The 24,780-nt window shown below is 53.1% G+C and overlaps 1 protein-coding gene across 2 annotated transcripts in view; it reads right to left on the minus strand.

Moving 5' to 3' along the window:
- Positions 1–24,780, minus strand: part of SH3PXD2A (SH3 and PX domains 2A) — a 206,272-nt gene that overhangs the window by 61,766 nt on the left and 119,726 nt on the right. The window contains exons 6-7 of one of the 2 annotated variants that reach the window (XM_081158958.1): positions 19,021–19,049; positions 510–554 (exon numbers count right to left, since the gene is read on the minus strand). In XM_081158958.1, coding sequence (XP_081015084.1) covers positions 510–554; positions 19,021–19,049 — 74 coding nt within the window. The remainder of the gene's footprint in view (positions 1–509; positions 555–19,020; positions 19,050–24,780) is intronic. The other variant, XM_081158959.1, reaches the window with a different exon arrangement.

The following is a 24,780-nucleotide window of genomic DNA, read 5'->3' on the forward strand; positions in this document are numbered from 1 at the left end:
TCTGCTTCCACCTCAGGTTAACTGCCTGGAGTGAGATTAGTAATTCTTGGCCGGCCCATTTCACAGGGCTGGCCAACTGATTAATTGTTGAAGATGATGATAGGAACTCTCTGTGTGCCAGGCTCCCCATGAGGTGGCACTGCATCCACTAAGGGAGGTTATGTAACCCAGCCAAGGCAACACAGCCCAGGATGTAGCAGAGCCAGGGTTTGAACCCCCACACACGGGGGCCAGAGTGCATTTGCTACACACTGAGCCATGTGGTCGTTGCCCACCAGAAGGCTCCCAGGGAGGCTGGATCTGTGACCTAAAAAGGGTGGAGAGCAGGCAAAGAGTACAAGCAGCAGAGGGGAAAGAGAAGGCAGAGAGGATGCCGGGCGTGCCGACAAAAGGCTGCTACACATCTTAGGGAAGCATGCGGGAAGGGGCCGGCAGCACTGACTCCCACACGCGGATGCCTGGGACGCACATGTTCACACACATGTACTCGCATGCACACTGGGCAGTACCTGTCACGTCCTTTTTGGGAGACTCAGCCCAGCTGGAGAGCCACACTTCCGAGTCCCCGAGAGCAAGCAGCAGCAGGAGAAGAGAATCAGAAGAGAGAGAACCGTTAGGCAGGCAGGAGGTCCACAGGGTGAGTGGCTGCAGGCGTCCCGTGGAGCAGCTGGCGGAAGGCGGGGGAGGGGAGGGGAGTGATTTCCTGGCCCTGGGCTGGCTGCTGGGCGTGGGCCGGAGTGATTACAGAGGCACTGGGACACAGCCGGCTGGGATGGGGTAATGAGGTGTCTGCAGAAACGCAGGCATCCTCTGGAGCACAGAGAAGCCCACACAATCCTTGCTTGGAACAGGGCCCGTGGGTTATTACTGCCCTAGAGAAAGCAGCCCAGACCTTTGTCTTTGGCCATGTGGGTGGCTCGCCCCACAGGGCTTAGTGGCTCCAAGGATCCTCACCAGGTCAACAGGCTCAGCAGCCTGAACCTGGAATTCAAACATCAGGGTTAGAGAGCCCAAGGCCAGTCTCCAAGCTTGAGGCAACAACACCACTGGGCCTTGATGTCTCCTCTAGCCCTTGCCCCAGCCCCACCCTCTGAGAAAGACAGACAGGCCCTGGCAGAATGGAAGGATGCCTCATTTTACAGTCTCACAGCTCAACTCCAACCCAGGACAGAAACCTTTAATGACCAGAAGACCTGAGGGCTCTATTTCAGGCTCAGAAACCATGTATGATTTAGGCCTCAGTTTCCTCATCTGTGAAGTGAGGTTAAAAGTTTCCTCCTGCCAAGAGGGAGAAGCGAAGTCAAAGTACCTAAAAGAAAATATGATCGTGAAATGTGATATAACAACATTATGAGGCAGAAGCTCTTAGCCTAATCAATGGTGTTAACATTTCTAGTGGATCAACATGTAATAAATGCTGACTGGCTACTCACGGTGCATAGTAGCTCATTTACTTCCCACGACAATCCCTTGAGGTGTGTATGCATTTTTCACCCCATTTTACAGGGAAGCAGTATGAATTCAGACAGGGGAAGTAACCAGCCCAAGTTCTCACAAGCACAGAGTGGCAGAGCCAGAAATGGAAGGTCTGGGAACACCCCGGCTGGGGCTTTCTCTGCTAAACTGCTCATCGCCTGCAAAGGAGCACAGCGTTGGCTGCAGCAGAGACGATGAGGAAGAAACGTTGAGATGCAAGTTGAGATACAAACTGTTACACACACCCTCATACAAACGTTGAGATAAAAAACCTGCCCTGCCCACCCTGCCAGCATTGCTGCCCTGACCCAGTGACAGAGAGTGATCACAATCATAACAGCAGCAACGTTTACACAGCATTTACTGTGCACCAAGCACTGAGCACTTACACATAGTAACTCATTTGTTTTTCACACTAAACCTACAGTGATAAGGTATTCCCTCAATTTACAGATGAGAGAAATGAACCAGAGAGGATAAGTAACTTGCCTGAGGTCACACAGTGTCCACCTTTCATGAGGATACAGACTTCAGGTGATCGTTTGCCACTCACCACTTAAAGCACAAAACTCTCCCTTGCTCGGCAAGCCACCTTCCAATTGCAGGCTGGCTCCCCATGTAGAACTGGGAAGCCTGGTCCTCCCAGTTCTTCCTGTAAACCAACAGAGTGGGACCCCAGGGGAGAGGTTTACCAAGGCCTCTGGAGTCTGACCGGCTAGATTCAAATCCAGGCACTGCCCCTTTGAGGAAGTTACTTAACGTCTCTGAACCTGTTCCCTCACTTGTAAAAATCCAGATGAAATGATACGTTTACCTTCTGGGCTGCTGTGAGGATTAAAAGAGGTAACAGACAATAAGTGCTCAGCACAGAGCCTAGTATACAGTCAGTGCTCAGTGGCTGTTAGCCACCATCAGTGACATCTCCCATGAGCTTGGTTGAATCAGCTCAGAAAAATCACACTCCTGGAGCTGCAGGGATGAGAACCAGATGGTGCTCATACTGGATGCACCAAGAAAAAGCTGACACCCGTCAGATGGCTTCCCATAGGCGACCCCACACATCAGGTCAGTTGGAATGGGGGTAGAAGGACTCTGGGGGACTGCACCCAGAGACAAACATTCTGTGGCCACTGGCCCTAGCAGGGGGATGCCTCCTTGGGCAGAAAGAGCTATGCTGGCCCTGCTTTCATGCCCTGGTAGGGCTGAGACAGGCTAGATGCACCTAGGCTCTCTGAGGCTTTAAGCAGGGTTGGCCACGTGGATCTGAGTTCAGAATGTGGGACTTCATTGCCTGCTGCCACATCTTGCTGGGGCTTTCACTTCCTGCTGCTGTACCCCAGATGTGGCTCGTGGGCTGCTCCCCAGCAAGGCTGTGCCGGACCCATCCCAGCCCTATCTGGCCACACCCAGTCCTGTGCTGACCCAGCTAAGAAGTTACCCACATCTCTCTCCATTTCTACTGTCTCCATTATTTTGCACACCTTCCTTTTTGGTTTCTTTTGGGTTCTTCAGAAGGAAACCTTGTGGGAAGTGCTAACCCCTTTCAGTGAGCCAAGGGAAATGATTTGGCCCAGGCCTGGAGAAGCCAGGAAGACTTGTTCTGCTAGAATGGGAGTTGACAAACTTCTGTAAAGAGCCAGAGAGTCAATATTTTAGGCTTTGTGAGCCATGTGGTCTCCACTGAGACTACTCAACCCTGTGAGTGGGCAGTGTGCCAATAAAACTTTATTGACAAAACCATCTGGTGAGCTGGGCGTGGCCTGTGGGCAGTGGTTTGTCAATTCTTCTGCTAGATGATGAGGGCCATCAGAGAGGGGGAGATGCCCCAAAACTCTAGGAGAAAGAAGTGGGGGCTGTTGGCCCACAAAGACTAAATGCTCACAAGGTCTTGGCTGCTAGGAAACATTTTTCAAGAATTATCTTGAAGGGTCTGATGCCCTTCTAGGCCCTTGGGGTTTGGGCATTTGGGGGGATGGACAGGAAACTGAGCCCCTACTAAGTGTACAGCCCAAGCTCATGCCAACCCCCTTCATCCCCCGTACGCAGGCCTTCCCTTCTCTCGCCAAAGGAAAATGGGAAGCGAACCAGAAATGAGCTTGTCTTTTTTTTTTAAGTCTTTTTAAAACATGATTTATTTCCCAGTCCCCTGGATCCGCAGAATTAATCCAGTTCCATGGTTCCCACCCGCCAATTTCCCCCTTTTGGAGTGCCTTCTTTCCAGCCCACCCGAGCAAGCCGTCTCCCAGGGTGGGAAGGACCCCCTCAGCCTCATTACGATGAGCAGAGAGCCCCTGGCTCACAAACCCTGGCCCTCTGGCCAGGAGGCCAAGGTTACTGGCTCAGGGCTGGGAAAACGGAGACAGAGAGATGGGGTGAAGGAGCAAGAGACAGGCGCAGCCAAATGAGCAGCTGTGACTGACACAAACCAACTGCTTCCTGCCCTCCCGTTGTCTCTACCTCCCTCTCCTCTGGTGACAGAACCAAAGGCCCTCCAGAGCAGGGTCACGGTGCCTGGTGGAAACCCAGGGGCATCAGACTGGGAAGCTGCCCAACTGATTTTGCTGAGAACCAGCTACATGACCTTGGGCAAGTGGCTTGACTTCTCTGGGACTCCGTGCTCACATCTGTGAAATCAAGCATTTGGGCCCAGGGGTCTCCAAGGCACTTCTCTGATGTTCTAGACTCTTCCTGCAGTACCTTGCTAGTTTCCATAGTACAAGTGCACCACAGCTGAAAAGACTCTTTCCAGAGCCGCAGACTGCCTTCCAGGGAAAACCACTTGAACACATGCTCAATATATGGAAACTCAAGCGAAAAAAGCCAATAATTCAGGAGGTACAGAGCGCAGAGAACCGGAGCAAGAAATTTTTTTTTAAAATCTTGGTTCTTGTGCTTACTCCACCTTTTAGCTCAGATTCTGGGCACTTAAATATTGGAGCCTCTTTCCCCCCTGTAACAGGACGATAAGAATACCGACTTTATCTTCTTCCTAGGGTTGTTTTAAGAGTGAAATGGCCTAATGCCTATGAAAGGTTTTGGAGGGGGACACAGAGGGGAGTGGATGACAGGGGCAGAGCTGGTGACTAAAGCAGTGTGTGCCTGGGAGACAGGAGGTGTGGAGACAGGGGTCTTCCACTGGCCATCCCCCAGTACTTACGTCCTTGCCACAGCCATTCCTCTTGGCTTGCAAGAGAAGCAAGAACTTAGGCCCAGAGAAAACCAGGTGTCTGCACGTCCTGGCCAAATACAGTGACCTGAGGACACTTAGGTGCTGAACTTGAGTTTCATCAGGTCCCAATACTACAGGTGCCCCTGGTGTTAAGGAAGCTTCCCCCAAACACATACACCCAAGCACTACATGAAAAACACCTGCATAGTCCCAAGTTAGGCAAGAGACTCTTACTGCTTCATAATAAGGTTTCTTTTAGCTTTGAGTAACTCCAGAGCAGTGAGAATTGGGTTCAATTTACCCAAATCTAGTCTCCAACCATGTTTCCAGGAATCCTTCCTTCCCTGGTGTCAAGCAAGTTCCACCCATCCAAACTAATAAATCCAGAGTGGGCTGCGAGCCCAGGTGGGAGAGACGGGAGTGAGAACAGCCAACAGCACAAACTCCTCGGAGAATGAAAGCAAACCCAGGGCTCAAGGGACCAGGGCTGGGTCACCCTCCTTATCAGCTTACGCAGCCCCCGCCCTAGGCTCCAGGGAGGGGAGGAGATGCAGAGACCCTGCCAGGGGCCCCCGAATGGAATGAATACCCCCACCCCCTTCTCCTCCACATGCTTCCATTCTTCAACATCTCGGCACACTTGAGCACTCGAGACCTCGCCCTCTGTGGGAATTCTATTGTTCCTACCTTACTGCAGCCTTGAACTGGTTTCTAAATATCTGCTCTAGTCTAGTCTTTTCTCTCCTTTTGTACAACTAAACTTCGCACAGAGCTAGATTTCTTTGGTTTCCTACAGACTCCTTGTGTTTCTTTTCCTTTTTCGACTAGGCCACCAGGAAACTCAGCCACTGCTTTCAGGCCATCAACTGATTAGGAGCTGACAGCTGCTGCCCTGTTATTTAAAGGTAGTAATAGAAGGAGCTGCTCTTCCTCTGAGCACATCCCTTGTTGTGTTGTAGGCACTGTACTGCCATAAGCATACAGTAGTTGAAATCTTTACAATAGCCCCGCAGGGCTAAAAGTCCTTCACAAAGAAGTAATTTACAAAGAAGTGGCTTGGCCTGCATGATATATTCACTTTAGGGGGCCTGAAATAGGCCATCGCGCTCAGAGCAGCAGAAAGAGAGGTGTAACAATGAAGTGATGTGAATGGACATGAATGCCGTCCAGAAAAAGGATGGCCCAGATTAAGATGGCTCAGAAAGCAAGCAAGCAGTGGTTCAAACGTAACTTCCAATAAAAAGTCACAAGGGTAGAAGGCTGGAGGCGCACAACTAAAAGGAGTGTGAGCTGCTGCTGATCTCGGCAGTGCTGTGCAGCTTGCTCCAGGGCGAGCAGCAGCCTCCAGCTTGTCATCAATACTTACAACATGAAAAAACCACGGCCTCGGACTGGAGGGGTGAGGGCTTGATTCTGCCACAGCAGCAGCTCAGGCCCTGGCCCTGCCTCCTAGACCCACAGCCCCCAACGCAGGACTTGCTTCAGGTGGGTGTAATCTAGGCAGTCACACAGGGTCCTACCCTCACTTGGTTTAATGTTCTTATGTCCCCCATTTGAAATCTTTAATAGTTTATGAACGAGAGGCCCCATAAATAATATAGCTGGTGCTGCAAGAGGGTTCTGGGCCACAGAATTCTGAGCTAAATGAATGGAAATACTAAAGAAGAAATTCAGGGCTGACGTTTCTGGTGGGTATCGTCTTAAAGACAGAGGCGATCCTAGATGGGAAGACAGGCCATTGTTTGTCTCTAGGTCGCTTCTTTCCCCACCATCTCTGGCTTTTTGGTGGTAACCCAAAGGCTGGAAGAAGCATGTAGGGACTCAGGACCAGAGAGCAGAAGGAATTTGCCCAAGATCACACAGCAAGTGAGTGGCAGGGCTTAGGCTAGAATAATTATACTAGTTACCACTTTCTTAACACTCACGCTGGGCACTGCTCCAAACATTTTATGAGCCCTACCTAATTTAATCCTTACAACAATCTGTATTTTACAGATGCAGAAAGTGGGACCCAGAAAAGTTAAGGTTGTTCCCCAGGCCCCACAGCAAGGAAGTGATGGGCCAGACTTGAGCCCAGGCAGGCTGGCCGGGAACTGGGAACAAAGGGGCCTAAAACAGGGAACTACATTCTCTGGATCCTCCCTGGCCCTTGGCCAAGGGAGGCTCATTTATTTCTGCTGGGCTTCTCTTTGTAAATGCAGCCATATTCCTATTCATTTTGTTCTCAGTAAGAAGGGACCTGCCTCCTTCTCTAGGAGCTGGTTTCTCAGAATCCAGAGTCCATGTGGGGGCAGTCCAACCCAACCCGGGGTAGGAATGCACCACTGGCCCTCCGGCCACTTAGCTATGCAGTCAGAGAACAGTCAGTTTCCCCCGCTCAGGTGGGGAATGGGGTGGGGTGGGGGCTGGGCTGGGCCTGGAGCCATTCCACAGCTCCTTAGGGACTAAGTCCAAAGGTTGCCAGCCTAGGCCATGGCCGGGCCAGCAGAGACAGCCCAGCCCAAGTGGGCAGAGTGGCCAAGGAAGCCCAGAGGGCACTGCAGCTGCCTAGAGGGTCTACGTTGGCAGGGGGTGGTGGGCAGGTCTGCCATCCTCCCTCCACCTGCTGAAAAGACCCAAAGATTCCTGGTTAAAGACAGGTGCTGCGGTTAATCGGAGGCATCGTGGGTGGACAGAGGGGCTCTGGATGGGAAGGCGGGCGAGGTTCTGAGCCTCCATTAGCAGCAGCTGCTGCCTGACCCCGCAGTAAGCCCCTTGGGTTGCAGCCTCCCCCTCAGTTCACAGGTTCTCCCCTCTCCCTATGCCGGGCGTTGGTGTGCAGAGATGAGACAAACTCAACTTTGTTCAGAGTTCCAGGATCCCAGCCACCCCCCTCCCTGAAGTGGTCCGCCTTGGTGGTCCTCCCACACTTACTGAGCTATTCCCTAGCCAAAGCCCATAGCAGTGGGGATGAAGCAGCGGCAGAAACGGGGGCCAGCGAAGCAGGATGGAGTGAGCAGCTGCTGGGCCTACAGGCCCCCAGCTCTGCAGTCTGTCTACCTCCCTGGCAGTCTCCACAAGAGCCGTGAGTGATGGAGTCAACAGCAATGGACTCGAACCTGGCATTGCCAGCCCAGGGCCATTGCAAGTGGGACATCTTGTGTTCTCAAGACTGGACTCTTGCTATCAGATTATCAATGAATCAGCTGCTAAGTATTTAATGAGCATCTACCATGTGCACAGCTTGGGGCTGCTGGCTATGACCAACTGACTCTCCATGGTCTGCCTCCAAGCTTTGGAGACAGGACACAGATATTCATGATCACAGACACTTTCTCAGGTGTTCCTGTCTGTGTCAGGAGTCACCTAGGTTGGAGGAGGCAGCGTGACTCCCTCATCCACCTTCTTGGCACTGGTGGGGCTGCCACTCATGTGCATACTCACTCCCTGAGGCTGCCCAGACTGACCACAGGGCATACTTGGGCCAGGCACAGTGAGCTGGGGTGGGGTGGGGGATACAACAGGGTTGAGTCTTGGAGGCCTCGAATCTGTAACTAGACCCTAGCTTTGGGGCGGGGCTCACTATGCTTTAGCTGACATCTGGCTGGACACTGTCATTGACTGGAGCCAGACAGGGGTAGAATGGGGCAAAATGGAGGATGACCCACTTCTTTAAAATTATTTTTTTTAAAAATTGATTTCAGAGAGAGGAAGGGAGAGAGGGATAGAAACATCAATGATGAGAGGGAATCATTGATCAGCTGCCTCTTGCACATCCCCTACTGGGGATCGAGCTCACAACCTGGGCGTGAGCCCAGACCGGGAATCGAACCGTGACCTCCATGGAACACTCAACCACTGAGCCACACTGGACAGGCAAAGATGACCCACTTTTCAAGGTTTGCCAGCTTCCCTCATCTTGCCCTGGGCAGGATCTCTGTATTGTTCACTAACTGTGTCAACTGGCTCCAGAATGTCTGGTTCGTACTATAGTCCTAGCAAGTGTCTGGTAGGTGCTTAATCAAAATTTGTTATGAGTCTCTCCAACCGGATCTTAAGTTCTTTCAGGGTCTCAACCCTGTCAGTATTCTCATAGCACCCCAATAAATCCTCAGCGGCTCATGGAGGATGCACATTCATTGTGCTCAGTCCCAAGGGTTTCACGTGGAAACTGAGGCCAGGCTTACCCCACTGCCCTGGGGTATTCTTTGCACCAGGCCCTTGCGCTCTCTCTAATCCAGCTTTTGCTGGTTAAGCCACGTACAGGCCTTCTCAGGCCGGGAGACGCTGAGCCTAGTTTGTGCTTGGCGGAATGGCTCACAGGCAAATACCTGAACCCGGTAAAGCATCCCTGGAAAACGGCTGGCTCCCAGTCTCTGTTGGAAAGCCCTTCAAAGAGACTTTTTAAAAAATATATCCATAACCAATGTGGTCTATGGCAAGATGGATGTTGCAGGAAATGGGAGTCTAAGCAAGAACAACTGCCTTATCTATAATGTCTGGCAGGAACAGGGCTCGGCAGGACTCGGAGCAGCCCCCATGGTGTGTGCTGGGTGCCCTGGGCCTCTCCTCACCCTCACCCCTCTCCTGCTCTGCGAGGGCCAGGACCAATGCCCTGAGCTCTCAGATGCCATGTAAACACAGCAGTGTGAGTGCATACACACACCAATCCTTGGGAAATCCCCAAATCTGGCTGTCATGTGACTGAGCTATGCCCAGAGGGCTGCGGCTGGAGGGCCTGGAGACAGAGGAGGGCTGAGTGTGTGAGCTCCCTGGAGAACACAGAGTTAACCCCTTGGCACTGCAGCTCAGGGCCTCTGGCTAATGCAGAGCTTCCACCTGGAGAGAAGCCAGGAAGAAGAGCCGGTGCTCAGAGGGCCCCATCCTACCTCACTACCCAAGTGGGAAGGTGGGACCACTTCTCTAGGTCCCCCTGGTCTTCACCTGTGATACGGAAGGGCTGTTCTTTCTGTGTTGATTCTGGTTCATCATCAACCACTAGGGAGACCCACTGGCTGGCGAGCCCTTCCTCATGGAGACCAGTCTATTAGTCAGATAGTTAATGAGCACCTCCTAGTGCCAGGCACCTGGCTGGGAACCCGTTAGGTCAGTGGTCATGCCCTCCTTTCCCAGGCAAGGACCCACATCCCCCAGGAGACTGCTGGAAGCGGGTCCTCCTAATGATAAGGAAAGGGTCTCGGGCAAGTTCTCTCCAACCAGGGCACATGTATTCATTTCACACTTAGGACTTTTAAAATTTCAACAACTTTAGTGAAGGGATGGCCGTTTCACAATAGCATCGGTAGGTGCTCGTGGATGTAGAGGACATGCCTCAGCCCAGTTAGGAGACGTGGCACGCTCGGACAGCGAATGCCGAGTGACCAGCTGTCCTCCGCACGGCTGCTCTCCCTCTGCTCCAGGCTGACTCATTCAAAAACCCCCGCGAACCAGGGCTGGAGGCCTCACTCGACACCTCCAGGCAGGGCTGTGTGCCTCCTTCTCACTCTGCGCCAACACCATCATAGCACTTGGGCATCATATTATAACTGCTCTTTACTTTCCTACCTCCCCGACCCGACTGAGAGTCCTGAGGACAAGGACCTCATTGGATCCATCTCAGTGTCCCTGCGCTTCCACTGCAGGGCCTGGCACAGAGTTAGTGCACAGATGTTCACTGGACAGGTCTACACGACAGCCACAACAGAGCTGTGGGGTCAGCTACAGGCCTGGCAGGACAGGAACCATCTAATCCTAGAAGGGAAGTCTAGCACCAGTGTCCATTCAGAACCTTGCTTCCTAGCAATTTGGCCGTCAAGGGTTCCCCCCTGCCTCCAGGAGAGCTGCTACTAGTGTCAACTGAGCCATGGGCTTAGAGCAGAGAGAGCAACTGAGGTCATCAAAGAAGCTAAGGACAGGGCCCTCTTCATCAGAACCCTGTGACCAAATGCAGATGAGAACTGATGGAGGTGCTCTTGGAGCCACCATGCCCCAGGGAGGAACAGGGGCATGGCAGGGAGCTGACACACCAGAAGACAGAACTAGGAAAACGGGTGTTAAAATGTGCCGGTTTCCTTGGGGGGGCCGTTGCCAATGTACAAAGAGTCTTGGTTTGGCCTCTTGTCACTAGCCTATCATCACAGCTTTACAAGGACCTCACCCTCCTGCCAGGAACAGTTATGCACTCAACCCTGACCCAGATCCAACACTCCAGAGCCTAAGGTGCTCCAGGACCGAGCTGGGAGACCTAGGGTAATGGGAAAGACAGCCCCAGAACCTGCGGGGGCCTCTGCTGTAACACTGCACCCATGAGCCAGGAGCGGCACTGGGGAAGGAGCACAAGCAAGTGAAGGCTGACATGGTCCAGTTTTCTTGGTACAAGACTCCAGGTCTACCATTAATAAAATACATCTTTGCACCAGCTGCTGGGGTCACACATGGCGATGACAAGATCCAGGGGGCAAAGCAGAAAGAGTCAGGGAAAACCACTTTCTTCCCTGTAAACATGTAAGTTTTACTGAAACTTTGGAAAATTTTTCTTTGCCTTCACATGCCAAAACTGGCCAATTATAAAAATGCCACAAGCCAATGAAGTTACACACGCTACATTTCTATTTCTAAACAAAGTAACTTTAGATCAGAAAAAGGTGCTAAAACAACAAGTAATGCACATTTCCCCAAATCTTTGTTTTTCCATTGGCTTCATCATTACTGGAAATGTTGCCTCTTTTGTCACATGTCTATAAACCAAAAGCCGAAGTGAGAAACAAGTTATTTTCTGGCTGAGGGCTGCAGCAGGGAGCATTTCTTTGCTGGACCACAACGTGGGTGTCTCCTCCCCCAAGAAGAAAGCCTGATGGAAATAAAAGGCAGATGGAATCTCGTCACGGCCTCTTAACGAGGCAAGAAGGGAGGACAGTGGCTGGGCAGGGCCGTTCTCCAGGGCCCCAAATGTTGGGCTGGTGTTCTCTGTCCTCTGATTGATCTTCCTTTCCCATGCTGGCCCAGCCTCCCAACTTAGGAGATAACCAAAGGCATCTACAAGGAGCAGCCCCATCCAGTCACTGTCCATCACCGGACTCTGATCCTCCTGCCACCTCACTGCCCATCTACCCTGAACACCGCCATTAACCCACATGGATGACCCATTCAAAAGTCAACCCTGGCTTGAGGTCAGAATCCCTGGGGAGCCTGTCAAAATGCTATTTCCCAGCAGCACCCGCCAGAGGTGCTGACTCAGCAGGTCTGGGCAGAGCCTGGGAGCCTGTACATCGGCGAGCAGTGCAGGATTCTGGAGCACACCTCCAGGCTTTGCACATGCTGTTCCCTTCCCAGCCACCTGTCTATTTTCCCTGCAGGGGAAGCTGTGGCAGGAGCGAGGGGGTGGAGAGAAATTAAGCAGGGCTGAGAGAATGGAGGCCACCAGCTGGCTGCCTCCTCCTGGGAGCGTTCTCGCCGACTCCTGCCTCGTGTGTCCAGGCCCGTAGAACGGAGGGGCCGTGCTGCCTCTGCCTGTGGGCGTCGTGGCACAGACACGGGCACGTGAGCATCACTGACACGTGGGCTGGCCATGGAGCTGCCCAATCAATCAGCCTCCTTTCATTTCCAATTAGTTGGCTTTGAACTCCAGGGGTGACATCAGGCTGAGGACCTGGAGCCACGAAAATTAAAAATCGTTTTGAAACACCAGCCAGGGTGAGACGTGCCAGAGGCGATGCCTCCGCAAGACACGTCCGCTTTGGGAGCTGGTCATTGGACGGTGCCAGGAATATCCTGGCCATCTTTACTTAGCAGCCTGGGCCCTCTTCACTGCGACGGATGGCTCAGGCAGAAAGAAAAGCCCTGGAAATTGCTTTGAAAAGTCTTGCTGATACTTTCTCCAAGGCTTGCTTTCCAGACTCATCTCATGCGCCCCTTCCCTAGCCTTCTCTCCTGCCAGGCTGGACACCTCTCCTTCCCCAGCCCTTCCCTCCTGCCCCCAGCCCCCTTCCCTAGCTCTTCTCTCCTGCCAGGCTGGACACCTGTCCTTCCTTCAATTTCTCAAACTCAATCCAGCCTCCCCTGCTCATGCCCAGCCCCCCCACCAGAGGGACCTGCCCACTCCTCCACTCACTCAATCTCTCCCTTCCTCCAGGACACATCTCTGGCCTCTTGCATCTTGGCTAGCCCCCCTTTTATGTGACTCCCACAGCTCGTGGATCACAACCCACCCTGCTTTGTATTTGTTAATGAATCCCTGACAATGCCCTGCTTTCTCAGGTGAGCTGTGAGCTCCAAGAGGCCAGGGACAAGCAACTGCTTAAGAGGGAGGAAAGCCTCAGGCACCCTGCACTCTGGAGGGGAGAGAAGGCTTCGGAGTCCGTGTTCTTAATTCTATAGAATACTCTGCAATGGCTGAGTATAGTTCCACCTCCTCTGGGCCAGGCCCAGAGCTCACAGAATGGAAATAAATGCTTCAAGTGGATCTTTTTGCTCTCAAATCAGAGGTAAGACCAAATTCTCCCCTCCTTTCAGAAGCCATTGGTAATTAAAACAATGGCAGCTACTATTATTGGGAGCTTGCTATGTACAGGCCCTCTGCTAATCTAATCCTTACATTTAATCGAGGCAGGTACAATTTTTACTCCCATTTTCCATATGAGGGCATGAAGGTCAGAGGTCAAGTAAGCTGCCAGTTACAGAGCAAACATGGCAGAGAAGGGGTTCAAACCCTGTCTGATACCAAAACCTAAACTCACATCTCCAAGCAAAACGTGCTTCTCCTTGGTGTAACTCCAGCAACACTGATCTCATTAATTCTGCCCAATAATAATGCAGGTTTTATGAACACTAAAATGGAAGCTGGCCTGAGTTCACTAATTTTTCAAGGAAAAGTATAAAGTAAACAGGATTTCATGAGAAACATCCACACTTGCCCCAAAGAACAAACTTGCAAAACTCTAGAGCAACTTCATTTACATTTAAACCAGTGGGAGCTTCAGGAACTCCTGGGTAGGATGAAGCACCAGCCCCTCCGCCTGGCAACAATCCCGGGAGGATTCCACAGGATCCGTGGGCTCTTGCGCCCCCTAGTGGTGCAACTCAGAACTCCCCAGTCATAGGCCCTGCAGAATGCAGCTTCCTAGAACTAAGAGCACCATTCCATCTTTTCAGATCTGCAGAGAAGCCCCTGCTCTGAGGAGCCCGCTCCAGCCCCCTCTGAGCTCCTGGAGTAGTGCTCACCTTGGGGAAGCCAATCACGGCTAAGAGCAACAGGCCCTTCCTACTGCCAGGCACAAGGCCCTGTAATAGCATCACCTTGAACTCCCTGCATCTTCCTGCAGGTAGCTGCTCTGATAACTACATTTTACAGGAGTGACAGTTTCATGTGTCAACTTGGCTAGGCTACAGTCCCTGGTTATTCAATGCACACTAACATAGGTGTTGCTGGGGAAGATATTTTGCAGATGCGATAAAGTCTACAGTTAGTTTACTTGCAGTGAGATTATCTAGATATTGGGAGGGGGGAAGAGAGGGAAGGGGGATGAGTCAATTAGCTGAAAGGCCTTAAGGGTAGAGCTGAGGCTTCACTGAAGAAGAAATTTCATCTTGGACCACAACCCTAGCCTGTCCTTGAATTTCACACTTGCCTAGCCAACCCCCATAATCATGTAAACCAAATCCTTCCAAGAAATCTCCTAATACGTATATAGCTACTACTGGTTCTGTTTCTCTAGTTGAACCCTGACCAACACAACAGAACAGCTGAGGTAACAGAGCTCAGGTAAAGGGATCTGCCTGAGGTCACATGACCAGTAACCTGTGGGACTAAGAATGGAAGCCCAGGCAATCTGACTCTTCCCAGAGCCCAGATCAACTCTTTCTCACAGCCTGCACCCAGTCATTAAAAGCCAGCCTCTTGCCCTGTCGGCGTGGCTCAGTGGTTGAGTGTCAACCTATGAACCAGGAAGTCACAGTTCGATTCCCAGTCGGGGGCACGTGCCTGGGTTGGGGGCTCGATCCCCAGTAGGGGGTGTGCAGGAGGCAGCCAATCGATGATTCTCATCATTGATGTTTCTATCTCTCTCCCTCTCCCTTCCTCTCTCTGAAAAAAACAAAAAATCAAAAATCCAGCCCCTCCACTCCTGCTGGAGTCCTCATCTCTCATCTGTCTCCTTTCCTTGTTGTCTCTAGTCACCCACTAGTCAGAAAAATGCTTCTAAGATCTAAGTCAGATCACGGCGCCCCCTTTCTCCAGGACCTTTTAGTGGCTCTTCATCTCATGGCGAAAGTCAAAATTCTTAAAATGGCCTGCAAGGCCCACATGGTCTATCCTGCTCCCCCTATCTCCAGCTTCATCTCTGCTCTCACCTCCTACCACCTTGACCTCTCCTCTTTTCCACCCAGCCACAAACCTCCCTGCCTTGTCTCAAGGAAGCCAGCATGCTCCCACCCCAGGATCTTTGCACTCACTGTGCCCTTGACCTGGACTGCTCTTCCTCAGGTAACCATGCCACTCCCTCTGTCTAATATGCATTCTTGTAAATACAGTTCATCTCACCCATAGAAAACTCCATAAACTCCTTGAAGGCAGGAAGACACATTCCTGTAAACTCAACACCTGACACAGTACCTGGCATACAGCTGGTGCGAGCCCTGCAGCAAGGTCTTCACTCTCAAGGTGGTAGAACTCAGATAATAAAGAAAACGCAAGAGATAACTGTGCGGGGAAGACGCAGGGTGAGTGGAGGGGCAGCTAGGCAGTGGAAAATGGAGGCAGCTTCTCTGAGGGGCCAATTAAGCAGAAATCTTAAGAAGGAGCCAGCCATGTGGGAACAGCATTCCAGGCAGAGGGAACAGCAAGTGCAAAGGCCATGTGGAGAGAACAAATGATGTGCTTAAGGAATGGCTGAGCAGAGAGTGCTGGAGTGGGAGTGGGGTGGGCGGAGCAGGAGAGGGCAGGGTGGCAGGCAGGGGCCAAAGCACACAAGACTCTGTAGGCTGAGATAAGTTTATTTTGGTTAGGATGGGAAGGACTTTGGTGGATTTAAGCAGAAAAGCTCACTATTTGGTACATGTTTTGAAGCACTCACTCTAGCTGTGGTGTAGATAAAAGTGTAGAGGGGCAAGGGTGGAAGCAGAGAGGCCAAGGAGGGAGCTGGGTCAGCAGGCAGAAATGAGGGGAGCCTTCCAATGGGGGGAGGGAGAATTGGAAGGATCCGGAGGTCAGGTTGGCAGGTAAGGGAAAGCGAGTAGTCAAGGGTGACTTCTAGATGTTGGGCTTGAGCAACAGGGTGGATGGTGGAATGGGGAAGATGCAGGAAGGAGCAGAAATTTGAGGCTGTTTTCAAGGTCACTGGTCCTGCCTTCTCCAAAAGGCTGTATGCTGCCTGAGAACTTTCTCCCTGTTGATTGCACCCTTCCCACCAGGCCTGGTTTCAAGTCTTGACTCTGAGCTCAAAAAGAGATCCCTCCAAGAGATCTTCCAAGGAGGAGCTGGGGCTTTGGGGTCTAAACTGTGTGAAGTGATGAACAGCATTCATTTTCTCCAGGCATGTCCTTGGCTGGAGTGACCCTGGGAAGCTTCATGAACCTCATGCTTGGACTCAAATCCTCACTTTGCCACAGACTTTGGCCAGCTTCCCACTCAAAGCCTCAGTTTCTCATTTGTAAAATGGGAATCCCACCCACCATGCCACGTGGCTCTGAGCAGCAAATGAGGAAACATATGGAAAGTTGCCAGCACATAGTAAATGCTCATTAAATAACTAGCTAGCTAGCACTTTGGGAGGGATTTCCAGGTTGTAGGTAGTGTTCTAAGAACCCTTATATATATTAGTTTATCTAATCTGCATTATAACCACATGAGGTATGTATCAGTCAGGATTCCTCAGAGAAATAAGATATATATGGAAGCTTGGTGAGCTCAAAATCTGATGCAGTGGGCTGGCAGACTAAATACTCAGGGAAGAATTGCAGTTCAAATCCGAAGGCAGGCTGTTGGCAGAATTACTTCTTGTTCAGGGGAGGAGAGGTCAAATCCTTGTTCTACTGAGGCCTTCAACTGATCAGATGAGGCCAACCCACATTATAGAAAGTAATCTGCTTCGCTCGAAGTCCACTAATTTAAAAGTTAATCTCATTCAAAACCCACCTCCATAGAAACATTCAAAATAATTCTTGACCAAATGTCTGGGCACCATGGCGGAGCCAAGTTGACACATAAATTTAAATAAATAAAGTTAACCATTACAGTGTGTATGAATAATTTTTTACAATGCGTATGTATACTATCCCCAATTTGCAGATGAGAGAATAGGCACAGAGAGGGTAAGAAACCTGTCCAAGGTCTCAGAGGAGGAAAGCCAAGCTCTAAACTCCTGCTGTCTGGCTCCAGAGCTGGCACTTTAACTGCAACGCTAAGTGGCCATTATCCTAAGCACACCAACGGAAATTAAATCCCTCCATCCACCCTTTTTCTGGCCTGTGAGCCTCCACTGGCAGAGAAACTGGGGGAGGTTTTCCCCAGGTGGGGCCCTGCACTGCTTAAGCAGCAGCACAGAATGTGAGATTCAGAGACTGGGGATGGGGGAACCTGAGGGGTTTTCTGGTCCAGCCCTTGACTTTACAGAGGGAAACTGAGGCCCAGAGTAGAGAAAGGACCCACCCAAGGTCCCACGGCTTCAGAAAGTATGATGATGATGATAAATTAATACTTCGTAGATACTATTATCACCTTTGCTTTAAAGAAAATGAGGAAATGGAAGTGGAGGTTATAAAACTTGCCTAAGGTCACACCCAGCCAGAATACAAGCCCAGGCTCAACCAGTACACTACGTGTCTGAGGCACAGGGCAAGTCTCTTGGGGAGGGGCTGTGACAAAACACAGTCCCAGGCTTACAGCTCCTTCCCAGTTCTCCTCCTGGGGCTCTGACTGCAAGTGACAACTGAGGCGATGTTGCAACTCCTCAGGTTCATAAGGCAGCCTACCCTCCTGGCCACGGAGGAAAGGCCTTCTGCACCAGTGGGCAGGCACACCTGAGCCACCCCCTGCCCAGCTGATAGGCCCGTGTACACACATCTCATCCCACAGCCGCACACACCCCAAAAAGGGACACAAAGACGTGATCACAGACTCCAACCCACAACCAAACAGCCCAACACACTGGCACACGCACCCAGCATCTGTGCACCCAAACAAGCAAACACAGCCTCACAGCACACAACTATGTAGACCGTCTCAACCCCACATACACACATGCCCCCCAGTACATCAACCAGGACGCAACTTTTCACATCCCAATAAACATATAAGCAAACACCTGTACATGTGAAACATACAAACCCACAGTCAGAAACATACACTATGCAATCACACTGCCCCCCCCCCCTCCACATCCCTTCCATCACATGCAGGCACTCAGCCTCTGCTGATCCACAGGCCAAGGCACTTGGACACAGATGCCTCCCCACAGGACCCATTAACCTGAGCCACGTGTTTATACACACTTCCCACATCCCCAAGGGCCAGACACCCCCATGGCTGCTCACCCCATAAATATAGGCAACACACATGCCAACAGCTCTAGTGAGCTCCCCCCAATCCATACACACAGAGCCCTAACTCCTAGGGACCACCCTCCCCCAGTCAAGCACACCCCGCCCACACCAGGCATTTGCCCCGCCCGGCCTGCCCCGCCCCGGGAACCCTTCCCTGACCCCAGCGGACAGCGCCCGCTCCACCGCGGCGTCGGCGTCGGAGGGCTGGCGCCTCTCTCCCTGCCGCCACCCGCTCCGCACACTCTGGGCGAGCCCTGGCACCTGTCAGGCCAAGGCCGCCCCCTCCCATCCCGGTCTCCGAGGGCACCACGCAGGGCTGCCACCCCCGCAGCAAGGAGAGCGCGCTCAGAGCTGCGGGAGGAGGGGGGAGTCTGCGCCGCAGGCCTTACAAACTCAGTCACTCAAGTGCGACCCCCCTTTCCAGTCCTGGGTGTCACCTTCCCGCGGGTAAACCCTGGGTCTCTATGAACATTTCCATCGCCGCCGCACCACGGGAAGGATCCAAGGAGAAGTCACAGCAGTGCCCAGCAGTGGGCACCGCAGCCCAGGGCAGGAGGGGGGAAGGATCGCCCGTGAACGCTGTGGGGGCTTAGGCCCTTCAGGAGACACCCCCACACTCCCCATGCACCCACCCCCACTCCCACAGGGGACAGCTGAGCGACTCCGTGGGCAGAGAAGGCGCAAGTACCAGAGATCTTAGGGGCATGAAGGGCGCACCCTAGCCCCACAGGACCGCAGGGCAGGTGGGCATGGACCGTCCCCCCCCCCCCCAAGAAAGTGCTCCGCAGGGTCGGAGAGGCGCGTGCACGGAGCGGGAGGGGAGGGAGGTTGGAGGGACAAACGCCCGGAGTCTCCCTTACCTGATTTCCTCTTGGAACTGCCATAGTCCCTGAAAAAGAAGCAACAACAGATAGACATGGTTAGGGCTGGGCGGGAGCGCGGGGCGGCGGGGCTGCGGGGCTGCGGCTGCAGGGCGCCCACGAGCGGGCTGCGGTGGGTCCCCGGCGCCGCTGCTCATGTGATCCCCGCGGCCGGCGAGCCACGCGCTCCGCAGTCGCACGCACTGCGCGCCGCGCCTGCCTGCGGGTTCCCAGCCAGTCCGGCCTCCGGGCACGATTCCCCCATCCCGCTCCGCCCCGCATGCCCCGCCCGCCTCGCCCGCAGCCAGCGCCCCCGACCCCGCCCCGCCCCACCCTGGGCCAGCCCGACAGGAGGGGCTCGATGGGCCGCTCCCCAAGCCCTTTCCTAGGCACCTTCCCCCATCCTCGCGGATGCAGGAGGACAAGGTAGGTTCCCACGCACTTTGTAAATAGGGAAACAGGCTCTGGAGGTTGGCTGCTAGAACCCAGGCCCTGCCCGCACTGGGAGCCCGCTCCCCAACCCTGCAGGGCTTCCCCTCCCAATTCTTGGCATTGCCAGCTCATGCCCACTCAACCTTTAAGTCACTACTGAAATGTTACCTCCTTAATGTCTCTTCCTCGACATTTACCCCCTCTTCAAACTGGCCTCCAAGTAATATATATTTGTGTGATCCTTTGATTAAAGTCTGTCCCTGCCCTAGACCCAAGCTCCCAGCCAAGAATTAACCCAGCCTCAGGATCAGGCTATTTCCCAAATCCTGCCTCCAGGTGCCCCCCAGTGCTTGCTCCTGCTGTTGGCCCCTCCTACTACCCCCTCCATTCACAATCCTCAAGGAAACAAGTCTCACAGGCCCCTAAAATGCTAGAGGTTCTGTTAAGTGCTCAGGAGCTGGCTGGGATCTATCTGGAGACAGAGGAAATGCCTTTCATTTCCCCTGGGGATCAAAGAAAATGCCCATTTCGGGCTTTGGTCAAAGCCAACTGGCCAGCTAGGTCCACCTGCTGGAAAGGGACAGCAGGTTCACAAGGAAGGTGTCAACATCATGGAAACTCCCCAAGATTCTAATTCCAGAAGTCTGGGGGTAGGGTAGCCTGGGCTTTTGGGGTGTTTGGTAAGCTCCAAGGTAATTCACCACACAGCAAAGAGTGAGGGGCTCCCCCTCTCTTAAAGTCCTATGTTTCCTAAAGTTTAGGCTCAGAACTCAGTGAATGGGAATGCTGGGGCTAAGGCCTGGGCACCTGCATTTCTCATACCTCTCCTGTTTGAGAACCCCCTTCTAATTCCATGCCTCTTTCAATCCTTACCTCCACACTAAGAGGAAGGTCCTATCACCCCCACTTCACAGACGAGGAAACAAAGGTTCAGCCACTGCCCAAGGTCACCCAACCCGGGGAAGGGTAGTGGTTTACAAGCCCACCCACAGGAATGAAAACTGCAGGGTGGGTGGGGAGGAGAAGGATCTGTTGAATCTGTTGTCTCCAAAGGATTAGGAAGGTGGGAGAGTCCCCTTGTGCCTCTCCCCACACCTGAGTTTCATCTCCTTGGGACAGAAGGGAAACGGAGAGACTGTGTGTCTCAGAGGGCCTGGCTGTGCCTTTTGACTCAATGGTGGGGAGAATTCCCGGTGAGGAAGAGAGTGTAGTATGGTGACTATGTCCTGCCCAGTGGACTCACCACTCCCAAGGAGGAAATTTATTTCTCAGGCATTTTTGCAGAGTGAGGCCCAGGGAAGGGCAGAGGATGGATGGCAATGAGTAGCTGCCCTGCCCCACCCCCCTCCCCATGTTCCCTCTGGTCCTGCAGGAGAAGCCCTCTGGGCCTGGGATCACCATGGCCCACTGACCATCCCCTGGCTGCCAGGGGGTAACCTCCTCCCAGTGATGGCCACCTTCTCCTTATTTGTACAGCTGCCCAGGATCCTCTTTGAGCCTGTCAACAGCCCCGGTGTGGCCGAGGCTGGGGGGGGGGGGGGCAGGGGCAGGGGCAGGGGCAGCAGACAGGCCATTATCCTGTGACAAGGGACATAATTCACAGGAGCTGAGTGCTTCCTCTGTGCCAGCACCAAGTCAATGATTCTCAGCTTGGTCATTCACAATGGGATTCTCTGGGGAGCTGGTTACAAATTCAGATGTGCCCCCTCCCACCTGGGGGAGGGTTTTCTGAGGCTGGGCCACTGTTGGCTGAGAACCTGGGGCCCAGCACAGTCTCCGTCCCCTTTGCAACAACCCTGACATGTAGGGTTGTACATTAGACCCCAGCCACCCTTAAGCAACATTTATGCTTAGTAAGAAAATGCACTTGCAGTGTCAAACCAGCTTCCAGGCAAATCCCCTGGCCAGCCTGTCCTTCAACCAGAGCAGACCCCTTCCCACCAAAGACTTCTAGACTGCTGCAGGTGGTGAGGGTCCCCACTTGGCAGGTGAGAACAAAATTTAACAAGCTAGACAACTTGTCCAAGTGAGTGGTGAGGCTGGGGTTGGGCTCTGAGAACCTAGGCCTTGCTCTGGGGGGCTCAAGGCAAATCCCCAAACACTGCCACCCCCTGGAGCACTGGGTGCAGGGGAGGGAAAAGAACACAAGGCCCAGGGGCCTGAGAGCTCACAGAGTTCAAGGAGTGGAGGCTGAGTCCTGGCAGTGGGGCAGCCGGGCTGTGACTGAATGGAGGGAATGGCAGACACAGGAACCTTTCCTTCCCAGCATCTGGTCTCCAGCCTCTTAGCAGTTTCTGGGTGGGCACCTTTTAGCAAAGCCCTTTCATATTTTTAGCTGCTGAATATGCTGAGAAGCAGTTTAGGTATCCAGTGGCTGGGACTCCCCCATGCCTCACATACTGGGACATGGGGGGGAAAGGGCAGGGCTCCCTGCCTCTGGCACGCCTACCTCCCGCTGCCCTGCAATCAGTCCTGGCCCTGGCAGGACAGCAAGCCCCCTGTTGGGGTCCAGTTCCAGAACAAGTCAAAATTGCCCTCCTCTCCCCTCCTTGCTCCAATTCTCGCTCTGAGCTGGTGCTGACAGCCCCCACCCGCTGGTGACTCCACTCCAGGAGGTCACAGTCTAGCCTGCTTCCGACCTGCTGCTGAATCACTATCGCCCAGGGAGCCACAGGAAGGAGAAGGGAGGGGAGGGAGGTGAGCGCCAGCATCTCCCTGTAGTGCTGCCAGAAGCTAATGTAATTGAAAAGGCCTCCCAAGCTGTGTCCTCACTGTGTCCTCACATCAGGCCCCTTGGCATTCTCTGCAACTGGTCCAGAGGTGATGAAGACCATGGATACAGTGACCGGCCATTCCAGGCAAACCAGGACATGGGACTTTCAGGACTCACAGTGGGAAAGTCACAGACAAACTGGGACAGCTGGTCACCCTGTGGTCCACAGGTCTGGCCTGGCTGGGAAAGATGGGAGGACTTCTACCCAGCACCACCTCTCCCCCATTTAAAAAGGAACTCCTGAGGCCTCCCTCTACCCCACGATATAAACACTTCATCTCTTGGCCCTTCCTCACTGGATGAGGTTCTGAATGAGGTTCATAGAGCAGGCTCTGGAAGCGACAGACTCCAGTTCAACTCTGCTATTTGCTCGCTGGGTGGTCATCTCGAGCTGAGCTACTTGCTTTGCCTCTGGAGGCTCTATTTCTCTGTCCACAGGGTGCAGATCATCACCATACCAACCGCTTAGGAAGCGGGGAAGATGAACCGTACAGTATGCGTGAAGGGGCTCGCACAGTGCCCAGCACAGGAAATGCTGTATAACTTGTCTTTGCTGTTATCCTTTCATCCCTGGACCTAAGCCCACCTTAGTTGCTCCCCAAATGGTAAAGGCCTGTAGAGCCCCGAAAACAAAAGGAAGTGGCTTTTTGAGAATCTCACCACAATGCTAGCAGCACAGTGCCCAAGAGGGGCAATTCCAGCCTCATTTTCAGAGATTTTGGTTTTCACAGACACCAAAAAACCCTGGGTCTTGGTCTAGCCCTGTCCACCCAGGAAAAGCCTGTTTCTGCACATTGAATGTTTGATCTGGGCTCCTCTGGCAACAATCATATTTTCAGGGGGCCACTGATGTAGGAATTGGCTGTTCTGGACTCACTGACTGGGATGTGTTTAACCTCCCAAGGTGCGGCCAACTCTCAGAGCCCCAAACCAACAGATGCAAAGGGCCTGCGTTTTCATGCTAATGGCACCCAGGAGGGTCAGCTTTCCTTTTCTTCTTTCCCCCCCCTTCATTTCCCTTGGTGAGACATGCTGTATTCCTGCCTCGGACCTTCCAGAGAAGAGGCTGGTGTTGGCGAAAGCAAAGGGGAGAGGCTGGAGGGAGGGAGAGGGAAAGGCATTTAACAATTTGTTGTGTGTTGGCCTCCCGTTTTGCACATACCTCCCCACCCTCTACCCCCCCCTTGAAAATTCCGAGCAGGCATCTGATCTCAGTGTTCTGAAGCAGGCAGAGGTGGTGTTAATCCATTTTATGGATGAGGAGACTGAGGTCCTAAAGGCTTAAGTGGCTTGCCCAGGCTCATGAGGCTACATTGACAGTCCTGACCCATAGTCCTCCTCATGCTGAGGCCCACCAGGGATTGGGCTGCAAGAATAGGGCACACAAGCAGCAGGAGCAGGTTCCTGGCTGGGGAAAGAAGGTGACCATCCTGCTGGTCAGCGCTTCCAGAAAGCGAGGCAAAGCCAGGAAGAGCCACTGAGGCAAGGGAAAGTAGGAGAGGAAGACTTGTTTGAGTGGGCCAGCTCCATGGAAGGATGCTGAGTCCTGCCAGGTAGAATTCTGAGAGCTACAGGGCCTTGCCCTCCGCTGCCTGCCACCCCTCTCCCCTTTCCATCCTTGCTCCCATCAGCGAGTGTCCTGGCAGAGGAGGACACGCATGCACAGACTTCCAGCCTGATGTTCTCACCCTCCTGTCTGCTGGCTGACATTGGCTGCTTGGCCCAGGACGCCTGTCTGCAGAGCCTGCTGCTGCTGAGAACTGCTTGAGAGGCTGGCTAGTTTGCCAGATGGCTCTGGGTGACCTTGAGAGCCAAGTGGTCTTGGGGATATGGGTGGTACCTAGAATATGGGGGCTGGGGTATGTGTGTGTGTTAATGCAACCCTGGCCGAGGGAGTGACATGGAGCCCGTGGGGTATGTAAGAAAGATTTTTGACTGTTTTTATCAGCCAATAAGCACTTTTATAGCTCCTGCTGTAGGCTATCTCATGAAGGCCTGTGCAGGCACTAGAGACATATAGGACAGGCTCTGGCCTGCAAGTTTGGGGTGAAGTTGAAGGAACAAAACTACCTAGCACAGTGAGATCTTGCATTCTGAAACATTCCAAGAGACACAGGAGTGGTTACACTCCAAGTGCAGAGAAAAGATCCTAGGGCTGCAGGACACCCAAGGCAGCTCCCTGGAGGAGGGAGCCTTGACCTACCTAGCCTTGAAGGATCAGGGGGTATGGACCCATGGAGAGGGTAGAGAGGGTAAAGCTCTACAAGCAGGAACAAGCAGCTCTAACCAGAGGGTGGGTGAGCAGAGGGGCAGCTAGGGGAAGGCCAGGATGGGGGGAAGGGGAAGGGGAAGGGGAAGGAGGGACTTTGATGTCTGGCTGTGAAATCCAGAGGGTTTCAGGATCAGAGAGTAACACTTGGATGCACTGAAGGAAGAATTTTGTTAAGAGGTGGGGTAGACAGCTAGGGGGCGGGGTGGGAGAGAGGTTGTGACAAGTCTGGCAATGATGTCACCAGCCCGGGGTTCTGGGCCTGGCTCTGCCCCGCAGTGGCTGG

The sequence above is a fragment of the Miniopterus schreibersii genome (assembly GCF_964146895.1).
Source record: "Miniopterus schreibersii genome assembly, chromosome: 14".
Lineage (NCBI taxonomy): Eukaryota > Metazoa > Chordata > Mammalia > Chiroptera > Miniopteridae > Miniopterus > Miniopterus schreibersii.